This window comes from Lemur catta, chromosome 9 (genome assembly GCF_020740605.2).
Source record: "Lemur catta isolate mLemCat1 chromosome 9, mLemCat1.pri, whole genome shotgun sequence".
Classification (NCBI taxonomy): Eukaryota; Metazoa; Chordata; class Mammalia; order Primates; family Lemuridae; genus Lemur; species Lemur catta.
Genome location: NC_059136.1, coordinates 56,878,124 through 56,893,794, shown reverse-complemented (window position 1 = coordinate 56,893,794; position 15,671 = coordinate 56,878,124). Strand labels below are relative to the sequence as shown.

The following is a 15,671-nucleotide window of genomic DNA, read 5'->3' as shown; positions in this document are numbered from 1 at the left end:
TGATTCCTAGTGCCAAACCTTAGAGCTGCAGGTAGAATGTTGTTGAAATGCGGTTCAGTTCCTCTGCAAACACTCACCCCAGAGTCTTTGCAGAGGAATATCAATCACCATTCAGACGTTGAGATTCTCATCCTCTGCTGCTTTAAAGCTATCTTGGTTACACAAAATCTTGTTTTGCAGTTTTGTTGGGGAGGTAGTCAAGTGAGTGTGTGTGTGTGTGGGGGGGTGTTTATACTTTTTTGTATTACATACTTTGTTTTTAGAGAATCTATATTTTTCTATGGTTGAACAAAGTGGATTTTAGAGACCCAGGGATATGTAGGAGAGGGATAATAGCAATTGACTGACATATTGCCATTCATCCAAGTGGCTGTGTTAAATTTGCACATCAGTCCTCCCAGAACTCTGATAAGGACAGAAGTAATAGGCAAATAGAACCCTGTGCTGAAATGAAATTTCTCTTTAATGAGTCACAGTACTTGATTTCGGAGGCTTTGGATAACCATTGAAGACTGATGGCAGGATTGTAGTGGATTGATATCTGTATTTCAGAGAGGTCATTCTGGGCTTCCTGGGGGATGGGAGGCAATGGGGGAGAGACTGGTGATGGGGACCAGCCGGTGACAGACAAGCACTCAGAGGCATGCATTGCCAAGGGGAAATACAAGGCTGACCAGGAATGAGAGACAAACAGCAGGGCTGATAGCGCCTTGATGACTGACTGGCTGTGGGGAAAGAAAAGGATCATGAAAGAAAAGCACAGCTTTGCTAGCTGGGTGGATGCCCTGCCCCGAGAGACTGGAGATCGGAGCAGCCACGTGGCCAGTGCTGGAAAAGCAAAGGTTGGCCAGGTACTGAGTTCAGCCAGGGGCAGTTGATTTTGAAGTACCCATCTACGGATGGAGCAGGGAGGAGGTTCCCTGGGACTCACACAGTGCAGTTACCCAGTTTTGCACAGTTGTGTGAGCCATTTTAAAAATATTTGAAATGCAGCCTGAGCAAGAGCGAGACCCCGTCTCTACTAAAAAATAGAAAGAAAATTATCTGGACAACTAAAAAATATATAGAAAAAATTAGCCTGGCATGGTGGCGCATGCCTGTAGTCCCAGCTACTTGGGAGGCTGAGGCAGTAGGATCGCTTAAGCCCAGGAGTTTGAGGTTGCTGTGAGCTAGGCTGATGCCACGGCACTCACTCTAGCCCAGGCAACACAGCGAGAGTCTGTCTCAAAAAAAAAAAAAAAAAATTTGAAATGAATCACAAATTAAAAAAGGAACTGAACTAGATGTTAATCAAGCCTCCTCACAGAGCGGATAATTCCAAAGCCACTGTCTGGGGAAGGCATGTTTTTCTGTTTGTTACCTTTCAGTGAAGAAGGAAAATCAGAAGACGTTCAACAACTTATATTCACTTCATAGAATTAAAAACCAGAAGCTACAACAGTTAATTTGTAGCATATTTACATATAATTTCTCTCCACTGAACAGAATTAAGAATTCTTTTGCTACTTTGTGGTGCAGATGTTCCAAAACAATGCACATCACAGGTTTTGTACTTCAGAATGGGCAATATGGGTTGTGATGCAGTGAGCCAGATTCCACAAGCGCGTCCGAATAAGCATCATTACTCTACAGACACATCCAGGGTAGCCGTTATTGATAGAGGTTGTAGTTAATTGTGAAACCAACTGTACGCCCTTTATTCAATCTCTGTCTTAAATTCTCGTTCACAATAATCTTTCCTGTATCAGGATTTATTAGTTACATTGTTAATATTAATCCTGTAGTTTTCCATGGCAATTTGCAGGCAATTATAGTACATTTTCAGTTATTAGCATGTGATTATAGGACTTTCATCTGTGTCCTAAGACAAATGTGTTTCTTAAGAGCTGATTTTTAAATTGTGCTCTGTTGATAATTTTACATTAAGGTAAAGCTTTCTGTGAAAACTTAGGTTTCAATGAAATCAAAACACTTCTTCAAGTTAGATTCTCCACAGTCCTCTTTGCTCGGGTCAAGGGAAACCCTTCCATCGACTCTTGAACACAGAGTTTAGCTGACCACGGTGAATTTTTCAGCTTGGCTGTTCTGTTCTGGCCTAGCAGCTCTTTTCAATCTGGAGTCATACTCCACTTTCAAATAGGAATTTTCATTAAAATTAAATAATATTTTTTGCTTTGAGTTTTTTTTTTTTAGAGGAAACTGGCTTTGGGTGTGCCTGCAGTGTGCTTTCTTGCAGTGTTTATAGCCAGTCCTGGGCTGGGCCACTCTGAGAGCTCTGCAGAAAAGTGGGAGGGTGGAGATTCGAGGTGGTAAGTGGGAAGAGACAACTTCTGCCTTTTCAGAGGTCAGGCAGCCCCCAGGTAGCCAGGGAGTGTGAATTCGTGGGCCTAGGAGACAAGAGCGCCCAGCAACTGGCCATTCGCCGCACCAGGGTTTCCCACCCTCCCGCCTACTTCAGTTCTCTGCTCCGAGGGCCGTCCTTCCCCCAGAATTATCCAAACCCGCTTTCTCCCTGCAGTCTGAACAATATGGGTCTTCTCTCCTTTAAAAATTACTCAAGTAAATGGAATTTCATTTTTAGATGTTTTTTTAGGCTGTTTCCATACTGCTGAATAGATATGAAAAGTAAATTTGATTAAAAGCCAAACCAAACCTCTTGAGAGCCCCCAACTTTAAAAACAAAACCCGAGGGCGGGGGAGAGTCCAGGCTGTGAGGCAGAGCTACGTCAGAAGCCGAGCTCCATCCCTGCTTCCGCCCCAGGACCCGTGCAGGGGGAACCTGCCTGCAGTGCCCGCCGGGAGCCGCCCCTCATGCCGCTCCAGACTCTTCCTCTCTGCTTCATCAGCTCCAGCTGTCACCACACGCATGGGCAGTATAAGACGTGCTCTGTTTTATAGAGAAGTGTTGGAGCTGTAGCTATGGAAAATTCCTTTTCATCTTCAACTTTGGTTAGAAAACATTTATGTGATAAAAGTGTGGTAGGCTATGAAGGTTAAGTAATTTAAAATGCTGTAAAATGCAAGTATTCTTTACATTTACTATTCAGGCAGAAATTTTTCAATAATAATTGAGCCACTGTGGGTTCTCATTTACTGCATGCATGTCTCAGTGTGAATCTCATTCTGTTGGGGCCAACACCCCTAGGGAGAATCACTTCCCCCGCTGGACCCAGGGGTCCTTCTGCTTCCCCCTAGGGAAGGGTCCAGATCCCAGCCCCAACCCCAGTCCCTGAACCCTGCAAACTCTCTTTTAAGCTACTGCTGTGTTCTCCACTTTCCTTCCACATCACATTTCTTAAGAGGAGCCTACACTTTCTGCTTCACATCTTAAACTATTGCTCATGTCTCAATCCAGTGTATTCTGTCTTTTTTTAATATTTTTAATTGCCAAATCCATAGGGGTAATTCCATTTCTCACTACTTTTTCCTATTTACTTCCAGCCTCGCCATTCTTCCTTCTCTAGGGTCCTCCTTGCCTAGAATATCCTTCCCTCCCTCCTTCACCTGGAAGACATCTTACACCTTAAGACCTTGTTCCCCTCTCCCCACTTGGGTGAGCTTTTCCTAATCTTCCCAAGTAGTGTCATGGACACTGGATTAGGTTTTGACAATAGCACTTCACCGTGTTTCACTTGGGTCATCAGTTTAAATTTTATCCATCCCATTAGATGCTGAATTTTTTTTTTTTTTTTTTTTTGAGACAGAATCTGGCTCTGCCCAGGCTAGAGTGCAGTGGCATCATCATTGCTCACTGCAACCTCCAACTCCTGAGCTCAAGCGATCCTCCTACCAAAGCCTCCCAAGTAGCTAGGATTACAGGCACATACGCCTGGCTAATTTTTTTGTAGAGATGGGGTCTTGCTCTTGCTCTGGCTGCTCTAGAACTCCTGGCTTCAAGCAATCCTCCCACCTCAGGGTCCTAAAGTGCTGGGATTACAGGTGTGAGCCACCATGCTTGGGCTAGATGCTGAATTATTGAATGGATTTTTTTTTTTTTAACATTTGTATACCCAACACCTCGTACAGAACCTGGCACAGAATAGATGCTCAACCAATGTTACATAGTTGATGAGCACATTGCCATGTGTTGTTTTGTGTATTTAGGTGACATTTCTGGTAAACAGGCATGAGTCTAGTTAAATGAGAAATCTAGCTGGGATTGGACTCTCTCTTTCATGCTGAAAAATCATCTTTGGTAGTATATTTTTCTAGATGCTAGGAGGCTACATATGCTTTTGATGTTTTAATTTCTTATATTTAAACACTATTTTATTATACCATAGACCTTTTGAAAAAACCTAGACACCTCTAAGATGTAATTGCTAGCATAGAAACATAATATACATACTGATAAACCAGGGGAAATTTCTTCTTTTAAACTTAACTAGAAATTATTACTGTTTCCCTGAAGCAAGCAAACAAGAAATTGTTTAAAGGGAAACTTTCAAAAAAAAGAGTAGCTAGATTTGGAAATTAAAACTTACAATTAATGTGGCCCTTAACCATTTTTTTCACTGCCCCTAGGAAGTCTGTTTATCTGGTTCCAGGACATCATTGTTTAATAAGACTTTTCTGATAGTTTTCTTATTTCTGGCAATTTTATAGCTCTGAGTGGTTAATCAGAAGGAATGTTACAGAGAGAATGAGAGCATGGAACGGATGCTTGAACCCCTCTGCAAGTCTGTTTTAGTGAAAGGGTAATGCTAGCCCATAAAGAGATACTGGTTTAGATGAGATTTCAAAATTAAAACATATACATACACCCACACACCCACACACCCACACACACCCCTCAAACTGCTAATAGACCTACCATGTTCAGTACTATAAAATGCTGTATTTCCTGTCTTCTATCTTTTTGTTCCCACATTTACTGGGCATTGAGTTGTTTTTCTCCTAGTTGGTGGGACCTTTGTTATAACCATAGCTATAACATCATGCTTTCATTTCAAACGTGGAACTTATACTTTTATTTGATTTCATGTTTTTTTGCTTCAGACCTAATTATTTGCATTTAATGATGAAACCTCAGTTACTTCCATAGTCTTACATTTTTTAGTATTATTGGATTGACTTAAAAATGACAAAAAATACCTGGAGATACAGTCCAATAGTTTTGTGAGACTCATGTATTTCCTGAACAAAGCTACAGAGCTAGTCTTTTTAACCAGCCTCCAGCATCTACTAAATCTTCTCTCTCCCTGTGTCTTTCAATAGAAACAAATTTGTGTCTTTGCAGTGTCCCTAAGTGCAAATTTAGGCAAATTTAAAGTTTTTCCTCTTTGTTTACAAAACCTAAAACTTGCCAAGTTTTTCCAAAACTCTTTGAGGCTGGAGAAGCTGAAATAAGGGGAAGCTAATCTAAAGAAAACTCTTTGAACAGGTTCCAGGAATGTGGACCACCATAGTTTCTCTGCTTTTGAAAAGACAAGTACTGAAATAGCTCAGTGCTTAATAAAAGAGAGCCTCATCATTGTTCAGCAATCCTGTGAAGTAGGTGCTGTAATAGCTCCATCTTACAGGTAGGGCAACCAGCTTGGCAGGGTCCCGTAGCTTTTCCAAGGTCATTGCTGATTCAAATGACCTTGCACCTAGAGTCCCCAGATGCTGTGGTCAGCATCACAAAGGTAAATGGTAACAGCAGCAGCTTCCCTCCTTGGAAGGACAAATTTATCTTCTCAAAGAAATATATTTAAGAGAATTATAATTTCAATTTTGAAATAATATCAAAATCCTTTAATAACGTCAGAATTGATGGAAAATGAGTAAAAGTAAATAGGAATAGCAGCACGTCATTCAAATAGCAGCCAATGCAAAACACTTTCCTATAATAAACTAGAATAGTCAATGAGCTACCTCCCACCCCTATCCTCCATCCCCTATCCCGCACATAACAGATTTATCTTCCTTTGTCAGGTAACTAGTTCTGTATATGTGATTGAGCCCCCAGGAGCAATTGGGGAGGTTGAATATGGAGGCTAATCTTAATGCATCTGGAGTTGCTGAAGGAGTTGGGCTTGTGGTTCTTATTTAGTGAAAGATAATCCACTTGAGGATTTTTTTCACAGTCTTTGTAACGTGTCTGTGTACTGCACCGCTAATTACCAAAAAGTCATTTCTTTTGTTTGCCTCTATTCAGTCTGCAACTCTAAAGTACAACTATAAGTGTTTGAAAATCAATTCTGATACTGAGGGTTGTTAGACACTAGACTGGGCTTTTGAGAGAGACTGTCTTATAGAATAGCAATTCTTGAGACTCTCACGATTAATAATAATATAAAGTGCCATCATTTGAGAAAGAGTTCAATTTTCTTTTATAAATTAGAGTTGTCTTAACCAAATGTTATAGTTTCTGGAAACACATCTGGCGGTGGGAAAGGTTAGAGAGTTTTGTGCCAGAGGGAGCCCTGTTTATAGGTCTGAGATGATTATGGTGGGTTACCTACTTGGGAACTGCTAATCCTATGTGCCTATAACCTCTCGTCCCCACATCTACCCCCAAGAGTGTTAGTATATTAAGCAACAGCTTGAAGAATGGAAAACTGGAATATATATGAGTGGTTCACACAGTGTACAAGTTATGTACCAAAGCACAGTCCATGTCTTCATTCATTTAGAAAACTATCAGAAAGTGCCAGGTACCTTTTTTATGATTCACAAATTAAATTTGTGGACCAGAGATAAAATATTTAAAGTTAAATCTCCCTGAGCCACATGGACTAAGGAGAAAAGTTTAATGTTAAGCCCATCTGAGTTACTAAATTCAGAGCTGCAAGCCATGGTGCATGTATAGACACACATACATGTGTGTTTACATGTCTACACACAGGATATGACCTATATTGTCACTCTGAAACAAGTTTGCTGTCCAGGACTAGCATTATTTAAAAAATGAAATCAAATAGAATAAAAAAATACTAGCATATATGGAACATAGTTAATGGGTTACAGTGTAAAATGTATGGTCAAGATAATTTGAAAGCTATAACATTGCCTATGGAATTACTTCTCTAGAAACAGGAAGAAAATCAAACACAAATAAAATATTAGATTTAGCCTAAAGGAAAAGTTCCAAAAGATTCTGTCTTAAATGGTATCTGTGAGGATATTATAATAAGCCATGGAGAGTAAATAGTGATAATATTACTAATAATTACACATTTAATAATATCAAAAAGTCACTCTATGCCAGCCACTTATTATGTTTTCATAATTTCAGCTGTCATTGTTCTGGGTTATGTGTGGAAAGGTTCTCATCTGAGAAGAAGTATATTTCAGAAGTCAGAGGGCTCTTGCTTTGGGTGCAGACAGGACTTCTTAGGTTCTAATCCCAGTGTGGCCCCTTATAAATTAACTGAGGGAGAGGGGAGTGCACTTAATGTGTCTGCCTGTTTCCTACACTATGAAGTGAGAATAATGGAAAAAAAGCTACTGATGAGAATTGTCTGAGGTGTGATGTTTGTGAAGTGTTTATTTTTAGCACAGGACCAAGCCCACACTTGGCTCTCAAAAAATGGTTATTATTATTATTGTTATTGTTATTTGCCCATGGCCAGGACCAAATGATGGAAATACATTTATTGCCCCTAAAAATAAGCTCAAATGTCAACAGATTTAGGGAAACACAGGTTACCCCTGACTTCGTAAAGTGTTATAAAGGAAATAATGAACTCCATTAGTGAGTTCTGTTTGAGTCATTCAGCTTTTAAGAAGCTGCTTGCTTTGATTTTGAAAACAGAAGAAAATCTCGGAACCCACTTAGGCTAGAATTTATTTAGTCTACCTATTTCAAGTCAGAGCGAATGCTCCTAGAATGACTCTGTAGTGTCTTGAATCTGAGTTGATCCTATTTAGCCTTGCAGACAGGAGGAAGCCGATGTCTGAGGACAGGTAGGATGGGGGTGAGTATTGGTCCCATCATCCACTATGGGACTCTCAGGGCTCTGTTCTCTGAGCTCTTGTCTCTGTTTCATAGCTGAGGAAATATAAGTTCAGAGGGTTCACTTAACTCACCGAAGATCACAGGATTGGTGGGAGGAGGACAGAAAATTAAATTCAGTTCCTTGTGTCTCCACCTCCAGGGTCCCTTCTCTTTGTGCCGTGGTTGCCACCCTGTAAATGGACTTGTAGCATCATGACCCTAAACTAGAACTGCTAAGTTCTTAGCTTTTTAAAAAAAGCATCTTGTTAGACTGTGGTGTGTGTGCACTGAATTGGCAATAGTGCCCGGAGCTGTCTTCAGCATTCCAGCCTCATTATTTCACGAGCCCAGACAGAATCTGCACCTTTCAGAAGAGAAGCAATCTTTATATTAATTATGCCACTCCTTTTAATCTCCAGCAATATATACAAAAAATAATTAAAAGGGGTAGTTATAATTTACCAAGCATGCAAAGCTTAATTAAGGTGAAGGAATTAACATTTCCTTTGACGGTATTCCAGGATCACACTCAGACCTACAATCAGTTTGATGAAAACTCCGTCTACAAAAGTCTGAATTTAAAAACCTATTAACAGACCAGTGATTATATGCAAAAGATAAAAAATAAAAAAGATAACAAAAGGATCCACCGTCATACTTCCCATAACAATTAAAACAGAATTGAATCCTATAATATCTGTGCAAAATATAACTTGCCATAAACAGTATAGAAAGCATTGCACATTCTCTCCTATTCAGCAGCCCTTTGCTTAAGCACCATAAGGTTTGTCATCTTTTCCCCCCGGGGCCAACACCGACACCTCTTGTTTTCTTAGAAGGGCTAGCTTTTGAACTTTTCTTTCAGTCTTTGTGGTGCTTGCAGTGTATGGAGATACTACCTTGTTGGTCCCCTCTCTACTAAAGCACCCTAACCTTGCTCTTCTTTGTCAAGGAATTTGCAGTGGTCCCAAATGCCTCATTGAACTGAGGTCCCCCCAGTGCTTCTCTACAAGCTAGTAATCATTGTGGGATGTGCCATGATCCCCATCCCTGCTGACAATTTATTGTTTAATTTGCAAGCTACATTTGCAAGATAAATATAGGCAGTGGTTAGAAGTATGGCCTTTGGCATCAAAAAGACCCGGATCCAAATCACAGGTTGGCTTGTTACCAGCTGTGTGATTTTCCACAAGCTGCTTAACTTCTGGGTAGAAGGAGGACGCTGATACCTGCTTCATGGAGTGGTTGCAAGGATTAGCTAAGGTAATGTTGGCCAAATGCTGGGCATTGGCTTGGCACAGGTTTGTGAGTCCTCAATTTGTGGCAGTTATTATCCCAAGAGCATTTGCATTTTAACGCCAGGAGATGACAATGCCTTTATCCGAAGGACTGAGTGTTTCCAGATGGGATTCCAGGCATGAGAACAAGCAGACACCCTGGAGCAGGTGGTGCTTCAGTCTCACCGTGTAGTAACTGCCTGTCCTCCCATACGTGGGGTTTGGTCCTCCCAAGAAGGGAACTGTTTTGGGAAAAACTGTCACATGGACTTGGTTAATAGTTGACATGGGATTTATATGACAGATTAATTCTTTCTAAGACTGTATGGGGAGTGAACCAAATGCACCCAAAGAATCTAATAATTAAATTACCCCTTTTAATTATTTTGGCCCTTCCATTTGCTGTAGACCAGTGTTACCCAAAGTGTGGTCCAGACCAGCAGCACCAGCTCCACTTTAGAGCTTGTAAGAAATGCAAATTCTTGGCCACACTCCAGACCTCTGTAATCAGAACCTCCGAGAATGGGCCCAGGCATCTACGTTTTACCAATCCTCTCTGAGTCACTCTGATGCACCCCAAGATTTGGGGAGCACTGTTACAGAACAGTCTCACAAGCCTGGAAGCTATGGGAATCCAGAAACACTCCTACTTTGGGGGCATCCTAACAGTCCCTGGAGAATGTGCGTGGCCGTGCATCCCCACACTCCTCACTCTGGCAATCCGAGGACACACACAGCCTCAGAGAGGACCCTGGAAACTTTGGCGCTCTCACTAGCAACATGCCATTAATGAAATCAACTTCATTCTCGTTTCATTAGACAGACTCCCATTTCTTCTCCCTGTGGTTTCATTCTTTTTGATAGTTCAAGCTAGTTGTGTACCTTACGGTTGTCCCTTTGTGTGTAAATTACCAGGATTAACAAGAACTTGTTATACCAACTCAGGTCAGTTGGTATAACTTTTTAAAAAACCTGTTTTAGCCAATAATAACTTTGTTGCATCATGCCTGTTTTTGGAAATATTTAAGCCATTTTCCTATCTATTTACCTGTCCTCAACAAGCATTTTACAAACCATTGTATAAAACATGTAGTTTTTATGTGGCCTCATCACTTTTTTTTAGGAAAAAAAAAAAACTCCACTCAAAATTTAGTATGTTCACAATTATGTGTTTTATACTTCTGTTAAAGTGGGGGGATTATTTTTAAGCTGTTGTAGCTATCATGCAAAAAGAAGCCATTCACTCTAGTCACATGGTTTCCAATCATAGAAGGGAATCCCAGACTCAGGATGTTGAATGGGGACCCTTGAAAATGATATGTCCATGTCCCAACTCCCAGAACCTGTTAATATGACTTTATTTGGGAAAAAGGTCTTTGCAGATGCAATTAGTTACAGATCTCTAGATGAGATCATCCTGTCTTAAGGTGGGCCCTAATAACAAGTCCTTAGAAGAGAAGAGGAGGAGAAAACACACACACAGACACAGAAGAGAATACCATGTGAAGACAGAGGGTGAGTGTCGCAGCTGCCAGTCCAGAGTGTCCACCAGAAGCTGAGAGATGCATGGCCCAGGTCCTCCCACAGAGCGTCCGGTGGGGACCAACCCTGCTGACACCTTGCTTTAGAACTTCTGGCCTCCAGAACCGTGAGATAATACATTCCCATGGTTGGAAGCCACTAAGTTTGTGGTGATTTGTTATGGCAGCTCTAGCAAACCAATACAGTAGCTCATTGCAATACGTTTTACTGGCGGCAACTATCAGTGTTTGCAAAATTTGGGTGAAAAACTTTCTTGAGGAAATAAATTAAGGAAGGCTTAACACCAGGCTGCTGAGTTTCTCTTTCTATTATGGGTCATAAACCCGTAAGCAAACAACAATTATCATAGGACATCAACCGAGCTTTCAGAAGCAGGAGACACATACATTAGCATTTTATGCTTTGGACAGTTTATGTACGTGGACAAAGCAACATCAATGTGCATCAGCTGTTTAGTCTTTTAGAAAGCTTAGTCAGGAAGTGGGAGCAGGGCTATTTTACCATCTGTAGAGACTAAAAACAAAGAGTGGAGATGAACAGTCATTTCTTGTATAAGGCTGGAGAGGAGTGCGTGATATTAATCTCTTAGTTACATTTTCTGTTTAGAATGTCTATGGATCCATTTATTCATTCATTCAGCAAATTTACGGAGTACAACTTATGTGTATGATGTTAAGCACTAAGAAAGCAGCACTATTTAAGTTCCTCGCCCTTATATAACATATGCAGCTAATGAGAAATGCTGGTGATAAATAGTAAATAAATAAAATAATTGTACATGCTAAGAAGGAAATTAAAAAGGTAATGGAACCACCCAATAAAAAGTAATGCCCCCAGCCCTTTTGTCTTTGGTGTTAAAAAAGATTAAGGATAGTTGTCTTATTTATCTACTGTCTCCTGGACTGAGAGAGCCACACAATCAGAGACCTGGTCTTGTTTTCTACTCTTTTTCAAGCATGAGGACATTGCCTGGCACATAGAGGGCACACAGTAAATATTTCTTGAGTATGTTTGTTGATTGAGTAACTGAAGGTTTTAGAAACTGACAGGGAAGATTAGAGAACCCTGTATAAGATTAGAGGACCCAGAAAGTATTTTGTTTGTGTACACCTTTTTTAGCACCTACTTATGAGCAAAGAATATGCGATATTTGTCTTTCCATGTCTGGCTTATTTCACTTAAGATAATGACCTCCAGTTCCATCCATGTTGCTGCAAAAGACATGACATCATTTTTAATGGCTGAATAGTATTCCATTGTGTATATACACTGCATTTTCTTTATCCAGTCCTCCACTGATAGACACTTATGTTGATGCCTTATCTTTGCTATTGTGAATAGTGCTGCAATAAACATGTGAGTGCAGCTTTTTTGATATACATTTGTTTTTGAAATCTTTTCCTTTTATTGTGAGCTGATACATTTTGTAGGAGAGAAATTTTTCATGTGGAAAAGCTATGGAAAAATAAAACCTCATAATGTAGTAACTCATGAGATCGAGGGTAAATGTTTGACCAAACCACTTTGGTTTGTCTTTATATCTAGATATGAGAATTGCTTTCTTATTTACAATTGACCTAAAAGCTTTTTTTTTTTTTAAATGTGTTGAAAACTTTAAAATTGCAAGACTACTTTTAAAAACAATTCTTATAAAGAATCAAGGAATTCAATTTCTTTAAATTCAGTGGTCTACTTTTGTCTTCAGAATTTTGGGAGCTTGGTTGGACTGCTGAAAGCATAGGTTTACATTTAAAATCATCCCCAATATCGTCATAAAAGCTTATTCTAAATTTGTAGGATGTAAAATTGTTTTCTCTCATAGCTTTAAGTATTCATTTTAAAACCAGTAAGAAAATTGATGACCCTAAGAGAAAAATGGGCAAAGGACAGAATAGCAAACTGTTGTAATAAATGAATAAATTTTAAAAACAAGGAGAAAAAATGTAAAGAAATTCAAAGAGCCAAAAACAAAATGAAAGACTATTCAACACCATTAGCAATCAAGGAATTGAAAATTAAAATAATAAGGTGTCATGTTTTGCATATTAATTTAGACAGAAACAGTTTGAGGAAACAACTCATCCACTGTTATCTTGAACATAAATTGTTTCATCCTTTCTAGGAGCACTTTGACAAAATGAATTAAAAGCTTAAAAATATATTTTCTTTTGATCTCCTTTGGCTTCTGAGAATGTATCTTAATGAAATATAATTAAGCATATATGAATTTTTAGCTGTAAAGATAAATGAACTGTTATTTGAGATCGCAAAGTACTGGACATTGTCTAAATGACTAAAAAGAGCAAAATAAAGTTATGCCATATAATCCAACATAGTGATGTTTGGTCATTAAAAGTAATTTTACACTCGTTTATTGACATAGAAAGGTGCTGAAGATGTGTTAAGTTAAAAAAAAATCATTATGATATTGTATACAAATATTTATATATTTTTGAGAAAAGGAGCTAGAAAGATAGGAAAGATAAAGTATCCCAGAGATATGTTTATAGTTGGTTATTTGTTGGGCAATAGATGCTGATTGCTTTTAAATACTTTTAAATACTTATTGGTTAATGATCTCTGACTTCCCTATGGTGAACACACATGCTTTTATATTAAAGTGTGTGAGCTTTATTTAACATGTGAAGATATATAGTTTCAATTTAAAATTTCGCTAGGGAAACCATAGAAACATGACCAAAGGGCATCAGTAAGCAGTTTACATAAGGAAGCGATGCTTGGACTCACAAGTGGTAAAAGAAGTGCAAATATAACGTCAGTTTGTACCTATTAGAGTGGAAAAAAAGTAGAAATTTGGTGAGAAAGGGGGAAAATAGAATTCTAGTGAGAAACTAGATTGGCAGACCCATTCTGGAGGGCCATTCCAGAGAGCACATTGAGTAGGTTTTTCTATGATCAACCATCAATTCAACGCCCAGGAATACCGATTTTTATCACAGTGTTGTCTGTGGCACCAGAGAGTGAAGATCCCTGAAGGGTTCATCTCTGGTGAGAAGGGATAGAGAAATTGTGGCTGATGATCACTCCAGAATTCTATGCAGCCACAGCTAGAAATAGGCACATGACCAGCAACGTGGTTGGATCTGAAAACGTCCATAGCGAAGGTTGCCAGATAAAACACAGGTGCCCAGTTAAATTTGAATTTCTGATAAACAACCAGTACTTTCTGAGGATAAGTATATCCGAAATATTTGCAAAATCTGGCAACCCTAGCCCAAGAACTACAGAATTTAGGAAAATTAAAGCTATGTACATAGGCCAATCAACCCAACATATTTCACATTTTCATATTTTCTCATATCAACATGTTAATAGCTATTGTGTTTGCAGGGGAAGAGAATGTGGGTACAATGGAGACATGTTACCTAAATAAACACATAAAAGAGGGCCTTGAATGGACAGGTGTTGACAGCAAGCTGAATATAATTAATTCAACTCTCTCTAAGTCCAAAAGGAAATTTTAACAAGTTTTCTTGCAGTCCCTCGAATTTCTAAAGCCAGATATGGCCTGGCTGATAAACGGAATATTCTGTTCTACCAAAAAAAAAAAAAAAAAAAAAAAGCCCTATGGAATACTCTAGGCACTCCTAGCAAAATTAGGTAGCAGGAAAAGGAGTAGGTAGGTGACATCGGACTCAGGAGGAAAAAGAAACTTTAGTAATTTTACAAACCTAGTAAAAAGTGAAACAAACACATCAACTAAGAACGTTGGTTCATGTAGATTTACTCTTTTAATAGAGGAACATGCTTACATTCCTATAGAGTAAATATTAGCAAAAGAATATCAGTGAGCACAAACCCTTAACTGTTGCCATGGAGGCAGCCAGAAAAAATAGGCAAAGTTTAAATTTACCCATTGGAAAATGATGGTTCTGTACATGTCACAGAGTCACTCTTTTAAAACCTTTTTCTTTTTTAATGTTATAGCTGATTACAAGGAGAGCTTTAATACGATCGGAAACATTGAAGAGATTGCATATAATGCTGTTTCCTTTACCTGGGATGTGAACGAAGAGGCTAAGGTGAGTGATAAAGTAACATGGATTCACTGTTCCTACTTCTTACATAATGTGCGCATTCTCTACGGGTGATTCTTTTTCAAAAGTCTCTATGGGTGGCCTCCTATAAAAAGAAAATGAACCTATTATTTTTTGTCTTTTTGGAAGGGAGGAGAGAAAGGGAGTGTGCTTCTGCTCTGTGCCCCCTGTGGAGGTAACGAGCCTGATTGTTCAGCCCCTAAACTCCATTTTAGCTCTTGGAGCTGGAAGACTAAGCTGGAAGACCTTTTTCTCCCCGCAGCTTCCCACAAAGGCCCCCTCAGGCCTCCTCCGGAGGCAGGGAAGGGCTCAGAGCTAATGTCTTCATAGGTAAGGGACTGGGTGGGCCCCCCGACCCCACAACCCCATCCAGGCTTAAGCTGGTTGAGAGAGGAGTGTAGGAAGCAGGGTTGTGGGTCTCTGAGCTTCACTGACTCGAGTGCAGCCACCACTGTGACCTTGAGCCACTTCTGTCAAAGTTGGTTGCTTAACCTTTTTGTATTTTTCTGGGTGCCAGTGTGGCTAAGAAGTGCAAGGATAAAATCTCTGGTGAGGTAGCCCTAAGGAGAGACTTGCACTGGCCCTGGTTTGGATAAGAAAGTGGGCTCATTAATACGCAGATTTGCTTTCCAGCCACTAGTCTCTTTGGTTTTGCATTTAAGGGAAGGTCCCAGATGAAACCTAAGCTTGTTTTGTGCTTCACTTGCTTACCCTCTAGTAGGGTGTAGGAAGACTTTGTCTTCAAACTAATGAAAAGGTCAGTGCAAACAACCCTGGTCAATGCCTTATTGTCTGTGGGCAGGGGGAAGGCTGGGCGGGCAAGGAAGTGAGTTGGGAGTTTGCGGGCCTGACTATAGGAGAAGTTGAATTGCT

General features: G+C 39.7%; 1 protein-coding gene across 6 annotated transcripts in view; it reads left to right on the top strand.

Annotated features, from left to right (window-relative positions):
* The window catches only part of GRHL2 (grainyhead like transcription factor 2), a 159,641-nt gene that overhangs the window by 77,177 nt on the left and 66,793 nt on the right, over positions 1 to 15,671 (top strand). For all 6 annotated transcript variants that reach the window (XM_045561934.1, XM_045561933.1, XM_045561930.1 and 3 more), the window contains one exon: positions 14,689 to 14,783. In XM_045561934.1, coding sequence (XP_045417890.1) covers positions 14,689 to 14,783 — 95 coding nt within the window. The remainder of the gene's footprint in view (positions 1 to 14,688; positions 14,784 to 15,671) is intronic.